Genomic DNA, 19,278 nt, shown 5'->3' on the forward strand with positions numbered 1-19,278 from the left:
TGGTGGGTGTAACAGCTGCCACTCATTTGGGATAAATGTTAGAAACAATTATGTTTCTTTGTGGAACCAGAGAGCTGAAACATCAGAGGCCTCTGCCCAAAACAAAGGCAAGGCTGCAGCAGAAGCTGAATCATGTGGCCCAAGCAGGTTCCACAGTGGTCTGATAAACTCAAAGGTGGATGGGGGGAGAGGGTTTGGAATGATGTGTCTCTGTTTGAGAGTCAGGAAAAACAGAGAAGCAGCAAAAAGTCAAACACAGCCAGAACAAGCATTGGGAACGTGGCTCTGAGAAAAAGCCCAGAGAGAGAGATTTTGGGCTACTTCTGTTTGGAGGTGGGGTAGACGCACAATAGCAGGGTCCACATGGACACTTAGGGTGCAGCAGACTAGTGAGGGGTAGATTTACACCCTGTTTACTTGGTGAGTGGTCGAAACACCAGGCTATAGTCATTCTCATGCTTGTGCGTGCTCCTGCTCGCTTGTCTCTCCCTGTTATTTAGGCTGGAGAGCACAAGCCTGAGTGACTCTGGTTAGACCACTCATCCACAATGTGGAAAACCCAGGATCTAGTCCCCCTGATCCAGTGGGTCTTTCAGTATTTATCCACAGTGCAACAGCTTTAACAGGAGAAAGGGAGAGACTCCCTACATCAGAATATCCCACAGACCACTGGTTAGAGCACTCATTCTGAGTGGCAGATCCGTGTTTAAATTGCTTCTCCCCCATAAGTGGAGTGGGGACTGGAGCAGGGGGCCTACCACCTCCCAGGAGAGTACCCTAACCCCTGGATTATATGTTATGAGGGTGGTCCTCCCTACCCACCCCAGTATGATGCTGGCAGACCAGCCGAGATCCCCGTGCCTCAATTGAATACTGACACATACGTAGCTGGAATCAGTTTGGCTCACCTGTGTGTTAGTATTGTTAAAATAGGTATTAGAATTAAAAGAATGTGTTTAGTGCTTAGACTTTAAGGAATGCTTGTAAGCTGCTGCATGCATTAATCTCACTTAACATCTGTATCCCATATTATAAGAAGATAATTGAGCATTTGTATTGTAAGCCTCTGTAACTGTGTAAATCACCAGACAGGAGAGAGACATTACTAGTGTGAAATGCTGGTGTCCTGCCCAGCAGGGAAGGTGTCGTGTCCTGCCCAGCGGGGAAGACCCATCAACACCAGACGAAGGATTGTGGAACATTAGACAATGAAACAATTTGTTGATTTCTCTCCCATAAAGATGAGTCATGCAAGTGAATTCCTCCCATCCGCTGAGTTTGCAGCTCAGAGCTCAAGTGGGGAAGGGAATAAAAACTCCTAACAAGAAGTTAGTTTAATTGTATCTCTATGCTGGACTCTGAGGGGTAAGGTTTTCTAGGCATAAGCAAGAGAACCCCAGTGCTTAGCCTGGATTAGCCCTAAAGGACATATGGAGTTTGCTTCTATTATCTTTTGAAATTTAAGACTGTAACTCATTTTGTGTGCATGTCATCTGGTTTAGCCTTGTAAAGATCTCTCATTTCCTTTTCCTGTACAATAAATCTTTAGATTGTTTATTATAGGACTGGCTACAAGCATTGTCTTTGGTGTGAGATCTAAGGTGCAATTGACTGGGGGTAAGTGACTGGTCCTTTGAGACTGGGAGCAACCTTAACATTGCTGTGATCCTTGGTGTAAAGGACCATCTATCAAAGGTAGACTTACCTGGGCAGCAAGACAGATCGGAGTACCCAAGGGGAATGTATGTGGCTCCATGTTAAAACTGTTATAGTACATGAGGAGTTTACACTTGGTAATTGGTTGGTGAAATCTAATTATAGAACTCACAACCAATGTGGGGTTTGTGCCCTGCTTCTTGACAGTCTCCCCTGAGGTTGGGTACTTATGCTCTTGAGCCACTGCAGGACAGATTGACATCCGTCTTCTTGCTAAAATGGCATAGGTGCCCTAACTCAAAAGAGGTTTTCCTGACTTACAAAGATACGTGCTTCCCTGTAGCCTAGTCTTAGGTGCTTATCTCTGTGAGAAGTGGGGCTTAGAACACACACCTCTGGTCAGCATTTCCCATTTGCTAGCTTATGCTGTTCCCTGCAGAGCCTGCTGGCCTTTGTGAATGGCATTCTAAGGTGCCTATCTCTCCCCATTCATGTACAGGAGCCTAGGTGCATAATTCAGACTTTGAATTGCAGTGATTTATTCAGGTGCCCAAAAGTTTGGCATTGTGATGCACAACACCTAAATCCTTTTAAGCAGTGTTTCTCAAACTGGGGTCGCCGCTTGTGTAGGGAAAGCCCCTGGCGGGCTGGGCCGGTTTGTTTACCTGCCCCGTCCGCAGGTCCGGCCACGGTTCGCTGCTCCAGGCCAATGGGAGCTGCTGGAAGCAGCGCGGGCCGAGGGACTAACTGGCTGCCGCTTCCAGCAGCTCCCATTGGCCAGCAGCGGCGAACCGCGGCCAGTGGGAGCCGCGATCGGCCGGACCTGCGGACGGAGCAGGTAAATAAACCAGCCTGGCCCGCCAGGGGCTTTCCCTACACAAGTGGCGACCCCAGTTTGAGAAACACTGCTTTTGAGCATTCAGCCCTTGGTTCATCCTTGAAGGTGCTTTCTAATGTCCTGATTAGTATTAAAAGTTACAAGGAATGCATGTTGAAAAGCCATTTGCAAATTTTAAAAATATTAATGAAGCAATGTGTTCTATGTCATTTAATTCAAATAATTTTTCTCCTCTGCATATTTTACCTTAATTTGAGTCGTGATAGTACCACTCGATACAAATAACTTGCAGGAAAGTGCTTTCTTCGCCCAACAGGTAATATAATAGGATGAATTGCTCCTACAACATATCCTTTGATGTAATATTCTTCCACTTTTGTTGCTATATCCAACACAGAACTGATCTTGATAACTTCTGGATTTGAGGACACTAAATTGAATTGAATGAACAGAAAACATGGACATTATGCACAAGTGTTACTCAGTATGCATGTGTTCATACATACAAATAAGCTACTTACCTATATTTTAATGTAGCACAAAAGATATAATAAATCTATATTCCCCACTGTACAGATATACAAAATATAGCAGATGCATAGTTGACCAGGAATTATACAGGGATAGTAAAAACAATGATAAAGTTATACATCTTACAAAATAGAAAGATCAGAGTAACTTTTAATCAGTTTGGCAACAATTTAATGATCTGTCTGGCTTTATTAATAGAGCGTAAGAGCTGTGTCTGCATCTATACCTCCAATAACCCTTCCTGCCTGATGAAAAGGAAGACGACAAAAAGGGAACAGAATAAAAACTCTCTTTCTAAATTGGGATTCAGGCCTTGTCTACATGAAAGAGTTGCACTGGTTTAACTTAAATCAATTGTTAACCCAATTTGGTTAAAATAGTGCAAACCTGTGTGAACACTTTTATTTTGGTTTAAGAGTAACGTATTCCTAATCAATTTAAGCTAAACAGAAATAAGTGTGGTTTAGAGCAAAATAAATGTTCATGTGGAGGCTTGTTCCAGTTTAATAAAACCAGTTTAAAAATCACACTTTCAGGCTATGTCTTCACTACCCGCCGATCCGGCGGGTAGCAATCGGTCTATCGGGGATCGACTTACCGCGTCTCGTGAGGACGCGGTAAAATCGATCCCTGATCGCTCTGCCGTCGACTCCGGAAATCCACCTCGGCAAGAGGCGGCAGCGCGGCAGCGGTCGACTTTCCCCCGTCCTCACCGCCAGGTAAGCCGACCTAAAATACGCAACTTCAGCTACGGTATTCACGTAGCTGAAGTTGCGTATCTTAGGTCGGAACCCCGCTGTAGTGTAGACCTAGCCTTAGTTAAACAGAACACTTTTCTTGTGTAGACAAGGCCTCAGACACTAATATTATCCTTATCCCATCCCAAAGTAAATCAAACAGTGTGCAGCGAGGGGCCATACAATGCCATCAGTTTTTAGCAGAATTCCTCCTGGTCACACTGGGGAGTTGTGCTCAAACTGTGATGGCTCAATATAGTCACATTTTCCAGTTGAATTAGCAGAAACACAAACGAGTACTTTTGGAGGCACATTTTATTTTGTGCTGGAGATGACCCACAGCTTTTGCACAGATAGAAAGAATTGTTTCATGTTCACTAGTTCAAATATTCTTGCATAATAGGTTGATGGTCTAATTTTCAGAGGTGCTTAGCACTTTCTACTCTCAGTTGGAGATGTGGGTGCTCAGCCTCTCTGAAAATCAAGCAATGTTTACAGAAGGCAGAACCACTCTTCTCACTTACAACCCCAGATACAGTTGTCAGTATCAAGTTTTCTATCCCACTGCACAACTGTGGACTCCAGAGAGGAGATTGTTTTGACTGGAATTTGACACTCTCCAGCAGTAACACCTGCTGCAAGTCCTTTAGTTCATTTTAGAGTTCTCACAGTTCCTAGTTTTTTCACTATACGTTTGGTGGATGAAGAGAAGGAAGGGACAATGTTGTTCAATCATATCAATGTGTGACTCAGATTGGAATTAAACACCGAAACCATGATGGTAGTTTTTAGATTTAAAAAGCCCTTTAAGTGCTGTTTTAAGATTTTTATCTTTGTCTGTCTCTCCCTCTCAAAAGAAAATAACTTAAATTGAAATGAGTTCACTCTCCTTTGATTTTACATCAGCCTCTTTGATATAAAGGGGAAAAAGTACATAAATGCACAATGATAAAGACACCACTTTGAAAATGGAATCCTTATGGTTCAATTCAGGTTCCCTATCTCCCTCTTCTTAATCACCTCCCCAGAAAAGAGATGTGCTGTAGCACAATATACTCATGGCAGCATGTCTTCTCCCCACATGTAAAGGGTCAGTCTAATGTACAAATCAGAGAGTGTGCACCTATTTTCCATATCTCATGTAAACACACATGTAGAATATGCAACTGACCGTGACACTTTCATTTAATCAGCCTTTTGGGATCTGGTGGTTAAGATTAAATTTGTGATGTCTAATCTTGGCTCTGCCACTGATCTGCAGTGTGGTCTGCAAAGTCTCAATCTATCTGTGCCTGGTTCTCCTGTGTGAACTGGGGATGATACTGACATGTATATCACAGGGTTTTTTAAGGACTAATTAGATAATGTTTGTACAGTACTTTGAAAAATTAAAGCACTGTGTAAATACTAAGTATTATTAAATCTTATCTGGGGGGAAAGCCTGATGCCTGTTGTGCCCTCTGCCACAGGAATCTTGCTGGCACAGGGCAGATTTCTGACAACAGCTGGACAACACACTGTGGGGAACATTCTTTTGCTCCTCTGGGCAGGAACAACATGCACCCCCCACATATGCACCGATGGCAGAATGGGCACTAGCAGACACAAATCTAGATACTCCCACTAATACAAACTATGCTCCCTTGGGGACATGATGCAAGGGCTGTTGTGTTATCTGGCTGTACCTTACAATTCACTATTGTACAGTGCAAATGCAACATTTCTTGTTAGTTGTGTAGAGGTGGGGTGTAGGAAAAGAGGCTCATTTCAAATATCTTCTCCCCCCACCCTTTGCATGCTAGATGACAGGATTTAGCCCTAAGTGAACAGAGCTATAAGATTCCTAACCATAGTTCCTTTAAGCACACTCTGCATAGTGAAGCCAATGGACATGTTCAGGTTTACTGAAAACACATATGGGATAGCTTAGACTGCATGCCACAGCCAAAAAAGCAGGTATGTGTAAGACATGGCCCACTTACCTCATGTTGCAAACTGTTGCAACTATTCTAAATTTTAAACAGAATTTCTATCTTGTTGTGTTCTCTCACAACAGCCAGTCAAAACTGTTACAATAATATAACCCAGACATTTGAAATGTAAAAGGTGAAGGCAAATCAATTTTTTATATACATTTGTGTTTATTCAAAGTGATAGGGCGCTTTTTATTGTTTGAAATTTCAGAAGGCTGATACGAAGAACATAGACACAGGTTTCCCCTTTCTACTAAAAGAAGAGATATGAAGGCAGCATAAGCACTATATGAGTGTGGGGAAAATTCTAGTGATCCCCATGTACATGTTTTAGTTGACCTTCCAAAATACTTTGGTCAAGCTGTTTATGTGAGACACACCTCATAGCTGTGGAGATAAAATTGGCACTAAGAAATGGACACTTAAAACCACAGTTGGGTAGATTCTCTACTCTATCCCACCCCCTTTATTCCACTCAAGTGGTGCAAAGTGAAGACTGATTGTATCTTCCTACCTAGGGATTCTCCTGGTGTGGGGGAGCCTCCAGTGGGCATGGAGCCAGTCTTAAGCCACCATCCCTGCAGCTAGGAAGGAGCATGTTAGGGACAAGAACGAGAAGCCAGATCACAATGTGCTCTAGCTCTGCTTAGTTGGTTGATAGTTCCTAGGCTGCTCTAACTGGTGTAAGGGCTTGATAGAAAATCAGTGTGTTTTAATAGTCTCCTTGATAAGCCCTTCATTCTGTTTCCTTGACCATAAACTTGTTGAGTTTAGACGCTGTGCTTGTTATACTTTCATCCCAGTATACAATAATATATGTAAAGTGGGGATAGAAAGGCTGTAAAAATAAGATTTTTAAATTTTTTTTACTTGGGCCCAGATCATGTACTTAGGTGTAAAAATTCACACAATGAGCAGTACATGCTGGGCACGATCTTCTTTTTCCTCAACCAGTAGAAACTGAAAGCGCTATGAAGACAGCACTCAGTTCTCTGACAGCGTGAGATTCATGTTGCTCAGAAGTGATACAAGCTGGTTGATCATAAACTATATTAACTGAGCTCTTAATAGAGCTCCCTTTATCCCAAAGATACTGGTGCAACAAGATGCAGGATGGAGCTGATAGTTTATACGAAGGAGAAAAGGTACAGGTTCAAAACACGCCCTACAGTAAATTGGCCTCTCCCTGTATTCCATGACCAAAACCAAAGTTCACTATAGTTTAGAATTTTCCTAGTAAAAGAGGGCGAGAGCAAGTGTGTACTGAGATATTGTGTGTGTGCATGTAAACCTAGCTCTGAAAGGCAGAGGTACATGAGAATATAAAATATATGCACACAGCTGACATTGTTTTTCACAGATGGGCCTATATTTTCAAACGTAGGTGCCTAAAGCTAGGCTCCTAAATCTATATTTAGGCAACTAACTAAAAGTGACCTGAATTTCAATGTTGTTGAGCACCCATAATTCCCAATGAAGTGAATGCAAGCTAGAGGTACTAGGCAGCACTGAATATCAAATAACTTTTAGTCAAGTGCCTAATATGGATTCATGAGTCTAACAATATGCACCATGGTTTGAAAATATGGCCATAATTTTTTTTGCAATGTGACACCGGTTATTACATATGATGATGCTAAAAGAGTCACCTTTCCGTCCCACCCATACTAAGTACATATTGAGTTTAACATTGAAAACAATTAACTTCTTTAAAACACATCCCTTCCACACTGTTTTCATAAACTTTTGTGCTTAAAAATATGATTTAGAACACAGTGAACTATTTAGGAACTCCAAACAAACTTCAGAGTCAAGAAAAGAAGTTTTATTATCCTACACATTCATAGCAATACAGCAGCAGGTATTTAATTTATGTATTACACAACCCAGCTCTAGTCCTGGAGTATATTGTTACTACTACTTCGCAATACAAAGAAGTTTTGTTTCCGGAACCAAACACGTGAATGAACAACTCCTCTTTCTAATTAAAAGCTAAAAATACGGTTGGTTGTCAAGTACTATAATTTAGTACAATATTATGTTTTCTATTCATCAAGTCATGCCACTTACTTAATCATCAACACTTCAATATGTATAAACATGAACATTAATGTAATCTGGCAATTCAAATACCTAGTTCAATAGAGGTCAGACTTTTATATTTATTAAAATATTCCTGTACCAAGTCACATAACAGATAACATCACAATTTTCCCCCCTTTTGACTCTTTCCACTTATCAGTGTATTTACTTTAAATCCCTGCCAACAAGAACATCTAGTAAAACGGTTAGTTATAAAATGTGAGGTCCCACAAAGTAACTGCAGCACAGAGCTGTCTGTTGTCAGAGGGCAGCCATCTGGGCTTGTTTATTTGTGTTTCAACTTTCTGGAACAGGGAATTACTCTGTTAGAGACGGGACACCCTGCAAATGGAAGTACCCCACAGAGTACTGTCTGCCTCTAAATGTACATAGAGATTTTAATTTTATTTCAGGCACAGTTTTAAAAGACCCGTAAGCAGTTGCAAAGTAAGATGTAGAAAGAAGGATTTAAAAATAGGCTCATTAATAACTAGTCTATAAGACTCTTACTAAAATATCTGCCATAAGGCTGAAAAAATGTTTCCTTATAGCATCTTAGAAGCTATTTCCACATAAAGTAACGAGCTATGAGTATAGGTTTTTGGAAGCTGAATACATTTTAAAAAAGAGTTATTCATTTAGGGCGATTCCACCACTTCACGCTGAGTGTACTTACTTTTGTGAGTAGCCACGCTAAACTCATGTGAGTGTGTGTTACTCAAAGTCAAAAAGGATGGCAGAATCTGGCTCACAGGAATCTAGGAAAATCTTTCAAGCAATTTTTGTCCAGTTTCCTTAATAAGGACAACTGTGTAACTTTTTTTTTGTTTAATATGTAAGAAGTTTCAACTTTAATTTTATCTGAGGACCTTATATTTCCAAGTAAAAGGCTGGTATATTGATTACCTTTGATAAGGTAAATGAACTTCACTTTCTCTTATTTTAGTCAGAAGAAATAAAAATAGTAAAATGTAATTCCTCCTTTTGCAAGAACTTATAAGATATAAAATAGAAGAAAAATACCTTCTAAAGTAAAATCCAGCAATACATATTCATAAGCAGAGTCAGTCTTTGTTTCCACTTGCGGTCTCTTCAACGTAGAAAATATTTTTCCAGGGCTGCTATCATCTGGGTCTTCTAGCTTTCGTAGTCCGCACCCCATGGCAAGATCTGCAAAGAAAAAATTGCAGGAAAGGGGGTGGGGAAAGCAGCAAGTTCTGTTACTCTGAAAAAAAGAAGTAACAAACTTCACTGCCTTGGATTTTGTTTACTAGTAGCCATAAATCCAAAGACAGAAAAATTTCAGTTCCCAAGTTAGAAAGTGAAGACATTTTCTATTAATTTTTTCATATAAGCATTGCACCCACAATGACTTCAAGCTACTAACTCAGCAAGAGTGGGCTTGATTTTACAGAAACGTACAAGCTGCTACAACTTAGCAGAGATTTTCCATGCCACGTCAATTTACAGCCAGCCCCCCCATCAGCGTTCTGTTGCAGAGGACACCAATAGTGCTTTGTCTATCCCTCTTGGCTGACTGATAATGAGGCAAAAAAGAACTGAAATAATAAAGTTAGAGGGAAACATATATAATTACCTACTGTCAGAAGATCTATTCAGATGCAGTTGTAAATGAGAGGAAAAGGAGCAAGTCAGAATGAAAGAATGAGAAAAGAGAGTCTCAACATGGTTAGAGACGAAAATCATTTCCAGAAAGGAAGTCAGCTTCAAGAGGAAATTGCTTCTGGCATCTCAAAGGGGAGGAAAGTAAATGAAAAGCAGTTTAGACTCTATTTTAGATTTGAAAGTTTGGTTCCTATTTTCTTTCCACAGAAATTTTCTTTCAGATGGAAAAGCATACATGATCATGCTGTAATAAAGAATTTTCTTGGCAAGAAGAGTATATATGATTACAGTAAAATTTATTTTAAAAAATCCAGGTTAATAAGATAATTCAACTTTTGTTATATTTTATTTTAAAAAGTCATACTAAAATGCACCTTATGTTAAACCAAAGAGACTGTTGTTTCAAGTTATTCAGTATGAACAAAGTTCTGTGGCCATTTCCCTTCCATTCTCCAAGTACATTAAGTAGTTTAAGACTTTTCTTTCATCAGACTTGCTACAGTGATTAGTACAGCAATGGATTTTCATCTTAGTAAAGAGATGGTTTTAAATCACATCACACAGCTCTATGAACTTGTAACATAAAAGAGCTTTTTACAGTGGAGAAAATGGGATATGGTGTAGCAACAACATAGACAACAGTGACACAGTAGACCCAATTTTGTCTTCAGGTGCAGGAACAGAACTCACATTGAAGTCACTGGTTCCAATTCTGCCCTAACATACAACCCAGTGCATGCAGTTGTACCAGGATGTACATCAGAGCAAGGTAATAGTGATTTCAGTGGGAGATGCGCCCATGAAACACAGAGGACAGAATTTGGCTTAATGTGTGGTATTTTATTACATCAGGATAGCAGTTTGAAAAGGAGGGGTCTTTTGGAAAGGTCTTGTGTACTGTATTGTTTTAGCTGAGCCGGTTATGGTGAGACACAGAGAGAAGGGAGTTTGATTTTGCTGTCAATTTGCATACAGTGTCCTAACTAGAACTGGACAATTCATTGATTTTTTTTTTGGCAATTCAAAAAAAAATAGGAGGAAAAAATTGGTTCAGGTCAGGTTGAACCAAACCCAACATTTTTTGGAATTTTCAGTGAATCGAAAAAGTCAGAAAAATTTTGTTTTGGATTGTCAGAGAGAGAAAAGAGCGTGAGAATGACCTGCTAGTCTAGTAGTTAGGACATTCACTGGGGAAGGGATGGAGGGAGATGCCTGGGTTCTAGTCCCTCCTGCACTGAACACTGAAGTATGTAGATCCACCCCAAAATATCCTTTAACCTGGGGATTAGGGCATTCACCTGGCAGGGGGGAGACCTGGATTCAAGTCTCTGCTCCAGAATGGGGATTCAAACCTAGATCATCTCCCCCGTCCCACATGAGTGCCCTAACCACTGGGGTAAAGGTTATGAGGGGGCAGCTCCTCCTCCTCCTGTGGTTTCGGTGTGTGAATATAGCCCCAAAATCAGAATAAGATGTTTATTTAACATCAATTAACCGTTTTGACATTTCTAAAATCTTATATATTTTTTTGTTTTGACCAGAACAATTCACTGAAATCAACATGAATTTGTGAAATGTTTTGGTTGACTTAAATCTGTATTTTTGATCAAAGAAAGGTTTTGCCAAAAAAATTCACCCAGTTTTAGTCCTAACCTCTCTTTGGCTGACTACCAAAATCTAATGCATTAAATTCATAGTTTCATGTTCTCTGATTTTACTCCTGTTCCATTGTAGTGTATATAATGTTAATACATAGTTTGTGCTTTCATTTAAGAAATTTACCAGTAATTAGTCCAAAAAAAGCCATATTCTGTGCATCCAATGTGCTTCATGGCTCTTTTGGGTCAATTAAGCCAAGGGTGGAACCAAAGATTTCTGAGATTCAGAACATACCTCAAGTACTGTATCAGAGGACCTAGAAACTGTTTTGGATCAGACTTCTTGCTCTGACTTGCGAGACTACTCCTTTCAGAAGAGACTCAACTGGTTGGAGCTAAGTGAGTCCATAAGGGGTCTTTGAGGAGGAGGACAACCTCAAACAGTCTATCTACTTACTCCAAGCTGAGGGGCAAAAGCAACACTGGCCGTGCATCGTTGAGGATGTCTTCACACAGACATTTTAAATCACTGGTGGGCTGATGTGCAATAGACAACTTATTGCAGACTGCACATATTTTAAAGATGGACCTATTTTCCTGATATTCCATTTTGAGATTAGGGAGTGATGGGCACCACATAATGAACTAGAGCAACTTTAAAGCTGTACTAATTTTCTAAAAACTAAACAAACTAATCTTACTAGTTACTAAGGTTTCAGACAGATCCAACACAAATGCAACTGACAGGGAAAAAATGGATACTTTCTAGACCCACAGGCAGAAAAACAAGGAATGAGAGAATATTTGGACCAAGCATCTCTCATAATTATGGTCTGAATGCTCAGGTCTTTAGACGATGCAGGCACATGAATGCAAAGGTTAAGAGATCAGCATTATAATAAGAACTATATCAATCACTGTTGACATAAGACATTTAATAAAGTATAGGCATGTACAAAATATGCCTTTAGGATTCCTATTACTAAGGGTTAAATTAAAGTTGGCTTACTTTCAAAAATCTAGAAAAAAATGAACAAAAAAAGATGAGAGAGGCTCTCAGAAATTTTGGGCTCAAATTTGAGAGGAACTGAACAGTTAGACTGTAAAGCACACTGTATGAAAGAGTTACATGAGTTGAACCATACCAGACTACAAAACTATTTCACCTTAAATTACATTTCCCTGCTAAATTCCCTTCTAGTGTCCAGAAAGACTACTGTCTCATGATCTAGGGATGATGCTGTCTGCCCAAATCAGGAGTCCTAGAATAATGAATGAAGGTAGAAAATGTCAGCATCCACTCTGAAGTGGATGGGTACTTCAGTATTCAAATAATTTATATACAGAATTGCTTAGTATTGGCTCAGTCCCCCCAGCAACTACTATTATTTTAACCTTATACTAAATCTTAAAACCTAATACTAAAAAAAAATCTTTGCTTTTACATGAACAGCAAAATAGTTCTCACACTTGTAAATGGTTTTTTTTGAAGAACTAATGTCAGTATTTTTTTTAGTTAAACAAAATGTATGTTTAAAAAGCTATACTGACATTAGTTAGTTGTTTCTTTGTAGCAACATTTAAATGTATAAGAACTGTTTCACGGTTCATGAAAAAGTAAGAAATTTATTTAGTATAGGGTTTAAAGAGAATATTTCATAATTAAAGAATGGATATTTACCCTGCAATAACTGTGGTTCTTTGAGATGATGTAGTCAGTTTGAATCACACTGGAGGTGTGCATGCACCTCATGTGCATGAACTCAGAATCTTTTGAATAGCAGTGTTAGTTGGGGCCATGCATGCACCCTGAGTCGCCTCATGACCCAGTGAGAGGGCATACAGGACGGAACGGCTGCAACACTCTTTCAGTTCCCTTGCAATTCTAAGTCCATGACTCAAACAAGTAAGGATGGAGGGTAGGTCGTGGGATCCACACTGACCACAACATCTTAAAGAACCCCAGTTACTGTAGGGTAAATAACCGTTCTGTCTTCTCTGAGTATGTGTCAGTGTGGATCCTACTGAAGGTGACTGTCAATAAGTATCCTCTCAGAATGATGGGAATGAGTAGTATCCGCTACATCAGTTAAATAGAGATTGGCATACTATTCTCCCAAACTTGGTATCTTATCTAGTAGTTAAGATCAGTGCATAATGCTTGACAAATGTGAGTGGGTTGCTTCATGTGCCTTGCAGATTTCAGATATCGGCACATTTCAGAAGTACGGTAAGTATGTCGATTGGGCTCTGGTGGAGAGAGCCTTACTAATTGGTGGGAGAAGTACACCAACCAGCTGGTAACATAATGAAATGCAGCATCCATTTTGACAGTTTTTGCAATGAAATAGCCTGACCTTTGAAGCGGCCAGCTATAGTCACGAATAGATGGAGCAGTCTAAAGGACAGAGAAAATTATGGTGGGGAAGGTAGTGGGCAAAGGTAGGGGGCCAAAAAAGGAATTGGATGGGGCAGCCATGGGTGACAAAGTACAGCAGATATTTGTTGGCTGTAATCTCTGACCATGCCCAATGGAAGTAGGGACAAGGCAATTTCTGGCATGGTGTTGACATGACTCTCAATATCCCTGTCAAATCTGCTGCCTCTGGGAGGGAGCCTGATGCACAATAGAGTAGGAGGATGATTGGCACCTCCTGGTTTTAACAGGGTTGCTTTTTAGGCAAGTATTCCCGTTGGTGACTGTGGAAATAAGATTATTTTATGCTTTGTGGGGACTGGTACAGGAACGTCTTGTGGTACGGCACTGGAGTGTAAATTCCCAAGAATCTCAGCATTGCCCTTGAATACATGAAGGAAAGGAATGCCTTTTCTATCTGGTTGCTGAACAGGTCCATGCCCTTGAAGGGCAAGTATTCTATCATTACCTGGACTTCTTTTGGAATTCAAGATACCTGTAACCAGGAGGCCCAGCACTTTGTGACTGCCATGGCCATGGATCAAGCAGCCATTTTGGGCTCCTCCATTGCTGTTTGTAGGGCTGTTTTTGCTACTATCTGCCCTTCTTGGATGGTGTATCTCAGCTCCTCCCTAGAGTCCTGCCAGACCCTTGATAGGAAGGGGAGTCGCTCTGTCCCACATCAGAAAACTGTATTTTGCAAACAGTGCCAAGTAGTTCAGGATGCAGAATTGGAGGGAGGCTGACAAGTAAGTCTTTCAGCCAAAGAAGTCAGTTTCTTGGGGTCCTTATTCTTTTGGCGTCCCCTTGGTGGACCTGAACTCTTCCTGGACCACAGATACCCCAAACAACCATAGTGTCAGATGCATATAAAATGTTCAAAGCCCTGAGCTGGGACTTGACAGAACTTTTCTATTGGTTTGAAAGTAGGGCAAAATAAGGTTGGGGTGTGCCACAGTTCATTTGCTGAGTCCAATATTTTCCCACTGATTGGAAGAGCAATTCTTGTCAGCACTGCGAAGCTGAGGATATCAAACAATTTGTGTGTGTTCTCTTGGATCACTTCTGCCTCTCTATCAAAGCTTTCAGCTGTTCTTGGAAGTCCCTAAAGTAATTGATGACTGATGTTGGGGCTGAGGTGACAGTCTCAACTGGAGAAGAGGAGGATTCCTTAGGTGGGGAGGACACTTGCAGTGTTTCTCAAGCAATCTTTGCTGCTTCATAAAGAAGGTCCTCAGTTCCAGTGAAGAGGGGCTGGCTTTTGATGTCAACAATGATCAAGACCTCTCCTTTTTGCTGAAACATGTGATGGGACTCCACTCTGGGAAACTGGGGCACCAATTGGGCCACTACAGCCATTGTGGTAAATTGTATAGGTAATGGCCAGACTGCAGGTGGCCCATCCACTGACAGTAATGTACTAGTACCCAGTACGGGGTGCTTTTGGAGCTACCGTTTCAGTCTACCAGGAGAGGGTTCCTGGCTCAAAACCAGGGAGAAGGAATGGCTTGGAGACAGCAAGGAGAAGTACATCTCTGGGAATGGTGGTGCCATTGGATACATGTCTGGTGCTGATGGTGCTGAGTCCAATGCTGAGAGGAGGGGTGAAGGTGGTTCCTTGAAGGTACAGCTCTGTAGTAGGATGGGCTCTTTCGTCAGTGCCAGTGTTAGTACTAGGGTAGATTTCTGTGTCAATGTCAGTATAGTCTCTCATGCCTTTGTTCATTGTCAGTGCCTTGCTCCTATCCTTCAATAGTGAAGGAGTGGTGTTTTGGGTCCTCCTTATGGGATGGGCATGTTGTCCAGTCTGAGCTTGCACTCAATGCAGGTGTGTTGCTTGGCATCTGAATTGAATGGTGCAGATGCATTTGGTGCCAACGTCATCAGTGCTGATCGGATTAACACCAAGGATTCCTGGTGCCAGTGTCAGTGGTCTTGGCACCTTTTTAGACTACTTCTTCCCACTGGAACTGGTGGTATGGTACTTGGATTCTGGGGCAATTGCTGATATTAGTCTCAACTCCAGTTTGGAGGATTTCTCTCTCTTTGGGATCAGATGCGAACTTCATGGATTGTTGTTACACACACTGGGGGTGTAGGTGGTGTGACCTAGTTGATGGAACAGGAGTTATGCCTACTGGTCAGAGCAGAGCTGGAAAGAAGAACCAGAGTTGGGGTCAGGAGACAAGCCACTGGTTGGAGCCAGGAATCAGATGTCAGTACAGAACCAGAGTTGTGCTCAGAACCAGGAGTCAGGATGTGCAGAGCAAGGTAGAGACCAGAGCTGGAGCAGGAACAGGTGCAGGTTGGAGCAAAGATCAGTACAGGAAGCAAGTCTGGCACAGGTATGGTGTAGAACTTATTGAGCAGCTGCTGTTGTTACAAGGCTTAAATGATTATTTGCTGGCTCTTCTGTCCAATCAGGGAGCACAGTCACTTAGCTTGAGTTTATTGGGCTCAGTCAAGCTCATTGAGTTGCCAGGCAACTGCGCCCAGAGCCAGCTGAGTTCCTGACAATTGCTCCGAGATGTAATTTGAGACTCCCATATCTCAATTTTCAGGTTCAGGTTGAGACTAAGCAGTGGATGGAACACTTGTCAGGGATGTGTCCTTCCCAGAGGCAGGAAAGACATCTGCACTGCACATTGATAAGGGCATAAGACCATTGCATGAGGGTTAGAGTCCACTATTGCCAGCAGCTGATATGAAGTTGCTCACCCTGCAGTAGAGCAGTCTGGTGGGGGTGTCTCCCCCATCTTTTATATATATACATGTATAGGAACAGCCAAGAAAAAAGAATAATGAACAAATTAATGAGAAGGTGAAGAAAGGTTCTTCACAAAAAATTTGAGTCTGAAGCTCAAAAACAGTAATGGGTTGGACACAGTCCAGGTTCAGTTTTACTGTCATGGGCAATAAGCAGGGCCGGCTCTAGGCACCAGCGTTCCAAGCCTTTTCAAGGGGCAGCATTCCGGTCTTTTTTTTTTTTTTTTTTTTGGTGGCGGCACTCCGGCTTTTTTTTTTTTGCTTGGGGCGGCAAAAAACCTGGAGCTGGCCCTGGAAATAAGAGGGAACAGAAGGAGAATAGCAGCTGCTCCACCCTTTATGCCTTTACATGAGAGCATGAGGTAGCACAGGGCACATGTTCAGCCCTGAAAACACGAGGATCATGCACACCTACAGTGGGAGCCACACTGACACATACTTGAAGATTATTTTTCAGAGAACAGAATATACCATTTACAAGTTACTTGGTTTGGCAAATTCTATGTATTTTGTTCTGTCTCTCATCCTTTTCTGGAATATCCCCTACTCCATAATCTTCCTCCTGGTTGTTTGAAGAAACTGATAGGCTGCCAAGGGACCCTGAGAGAGGGAAACTTCTATTCCTCCACCTGGATGCTATTTTAACCTAACTTCCTAAACAGATAGTGTAATTAATCTAATACATATGAAAACATAACTCTGCTTAAGTGACAGTAATGCAGTAGCCTTATTGTACAAGTTTACAAATTCATTTTTTAAACAATGCCCTGATAAATACAAATGTTTATATTTATCATTTTACACTATTCTAGTCTACTTGATCAAAAATAAGTTACACCATGAGCAGTAAATACAGGAAAATTTATTTGAATTAACCTTTTAGTTACAAAAACAGAGTTTTATTAGAAGTTACAAACTACAGAAACTTGTTTTTTATGACTATATTTCACACAAACAGTTTTAACACAAAATTAGATGTTTGTTTTACTATTCTAAATGGTAACAGGTTTACTAAAATCTTAAGGTCTATGAATTTATTGTTTAAACATTTATTTCTGTACATCAACAGCACCTTACTGAACAAGGCTGCAGTAACCAGATTAAATGCACCTGGAATATATTATCAAAGCAAACATTCATCCGATTAGCTAAAATCCTGCATACTAATATAAGACAATATATCATGTCAGCTTTAGTTTTATCATGCTTCAATTTCCAAAAGTCAAAATACTCAGAAACTTTATTATGAACCACATAAAGAGCATTCTGTTTATATTTAATGTATACATTTATTATTAACTGCAGCTAATTTTGATGGAAAGCGGCTATGGTATAAAATAACAATATGGCTCTCTTAAAGCTATCATTTTAAATATATTTTAAAAATATTAATATCTCAAAAGGTCCAAAAGAGACCTGTACCCTTCTGCTACGTCTTAAATAAATTATTTTGTATTCACTTTAAAATGAGAGCTACACAGTACAGCTAGCCAAGCATGATAAGTGCTTACCACATTTCAAACTTTTTTCTTTTTCTTTGCACAACAGGTTCTAGTTTTCTGATAGGAGTGTACAGATGTATCATTAAGACATCCTTATTATAGTTTTCATTTTTTTAAAAAATGACTTGTTAAATGTTTGTTTTCTTCACTTAAATAGAGAGCTGTCATGAAGTGAAGAAAGCTTTAGTCCAGGTGAGCTGAAATTACTGCACTACTTTACCTTTAACACATTTCTACAAACCTATCTTACAATAAAGGCGCATCCTTGAAACTTCCTACATTTTAAAACTATGCTAACATACAGGTAAAGCCATGTGTTCTGTTAGCATTTACTAAATTGTTATTGGAATGCAGTTTGTTCATTAACATAATGGTAAAAAAATTGTATAGGACACAGAAAATTGTTGTCTTAATGAAACCTATTTTGGTAAATGCATTTTAGAATACCTTAAATACAAAAAAAATCACATTAAAATGGCAAATTAAATTGTTTTATGATGAAACTGAATTGTTTGCTAGTTCTCAAGAAAGATTAATATTTTGTGTTAATGCTACTTCTAACCTTTCAAAACAGGTATTTACTATCCAAATAGAGGAAAATCTACTTTATTTAACATTATGACATTCCTTGATCTAATGCATAAAAAATGTTTGGGAGCGATGATGATCATTGATATCAGTTCAGATGTAATTTTTCTGTCAGTCAAAATTTCTGGTAAATATGATTTTCCAGTGTTCCCTACAGCAAATGTTCACACTAGCATTTTGCCACATAACTATCTAGAATACAAAATTCAGTCAGTATCAGTTGTTAGTAGTGCTTTGAAAGCTAGCTTTCTAGCATAATGAAAATACAAACTGGGTGGCTAAGTCAGAAAGTTAATTTGGCTTCAACATCAAAGGTTGTCAGTGGATAAGGATACTGAAGAGGAGGAAAATTTGTCATATTTGATTATCTTGACAAAGAATAGTATTGGTATAGGCACTGATCCTGCAATCTGATTTGGGTAGGCCTCCTCCCATGCACATGTGTAGAGCTTCATAGGTGTCAATGGAGCTCTTCAATTTAAAAAAACGACAGTTAATACTATAGTTAAAAGCTTGCTCTTTAGATGAGATGCTGCATCTGCCTTTGTAGCACTGGGAACGTGTTACATTATTTATAAAATAAATGCATAGTCACTCAGATTGAGTATGAGAGAGATTTTTCAAAATGGATATTGTGCCATCTTTTATTTTTGCACTACTAATAAAATTATCAGACTAACATTTGTTATTTCACAGATTATTTTCCCCCTTATGTTTCTGAAGAAAATAAAACCAAAAGTCAATATTTATAATCTAAAATCTGTTCCTATAAATGGAAATAATAAATGTGTGAATATCTGGGCTTTTTAGATACCCTTTACCTGATATACATATCAACAACTGCATAATATTTGTTCACCTTTGAGAAATTAGATCAAAAGACTTCAGATGTAAACCAAAATTGCTGAACACATTACTGCATAACAAATTTACTTCTTGGACCTCTATAATTTAAAAAATAAAGA

At 39.9% G+C, this 19,278-nt stretch overlaps 1 protein-coding gene across 1 annotated transcript in view; it reads right to left on the reverse strand.

The window, feature by feature from the left end:
- The window catches only part of RFTN2 (raftlin family member 2), a 52,770-nt gene extending 43,233 nt beyond the window's left edge, over window positions 1-9,537 (reverse strand). Inside the window, exons 1-3 of the mRNA XM_029910523.1 lie at window positions 9,419-9,537; window positions 8,841-8,987; window positions 2,741-2,924 (exon numbers count right to left, since the gene is read on the reverse strand). Of these exons, the coding sequence (XP_029766383.1) occupies window positions 2,741-2,924; window positions 8,841-8,987; window positions 9,419-9,524 (437 nt within the window). The 5' untranslated portion in view covers window positions 9,525-9,537. The remainder of the gene's footprint in view (window positions 1-2,740; window positions 2,925-8,840; window positions 8,988-9,418) is intronic.
- Window positions 9,538-19,278: the final 9,741 nt, after the last annotated feature.

Source organism: Terrapene carolina, unplaced genomic scaffold, assembly GCF_002925995.2.
Source record: "Terrapene carolina triunguis isolate 2854851 unplaced genomic scaffold, T_m_triunguis-2.0 Scaffold62, whole genome shotgun sequence".
NCBI lineage: Eukaryota > Metazoa > Chordata > Testudines > Emydidae > Terrapene > Terrapene triunguis.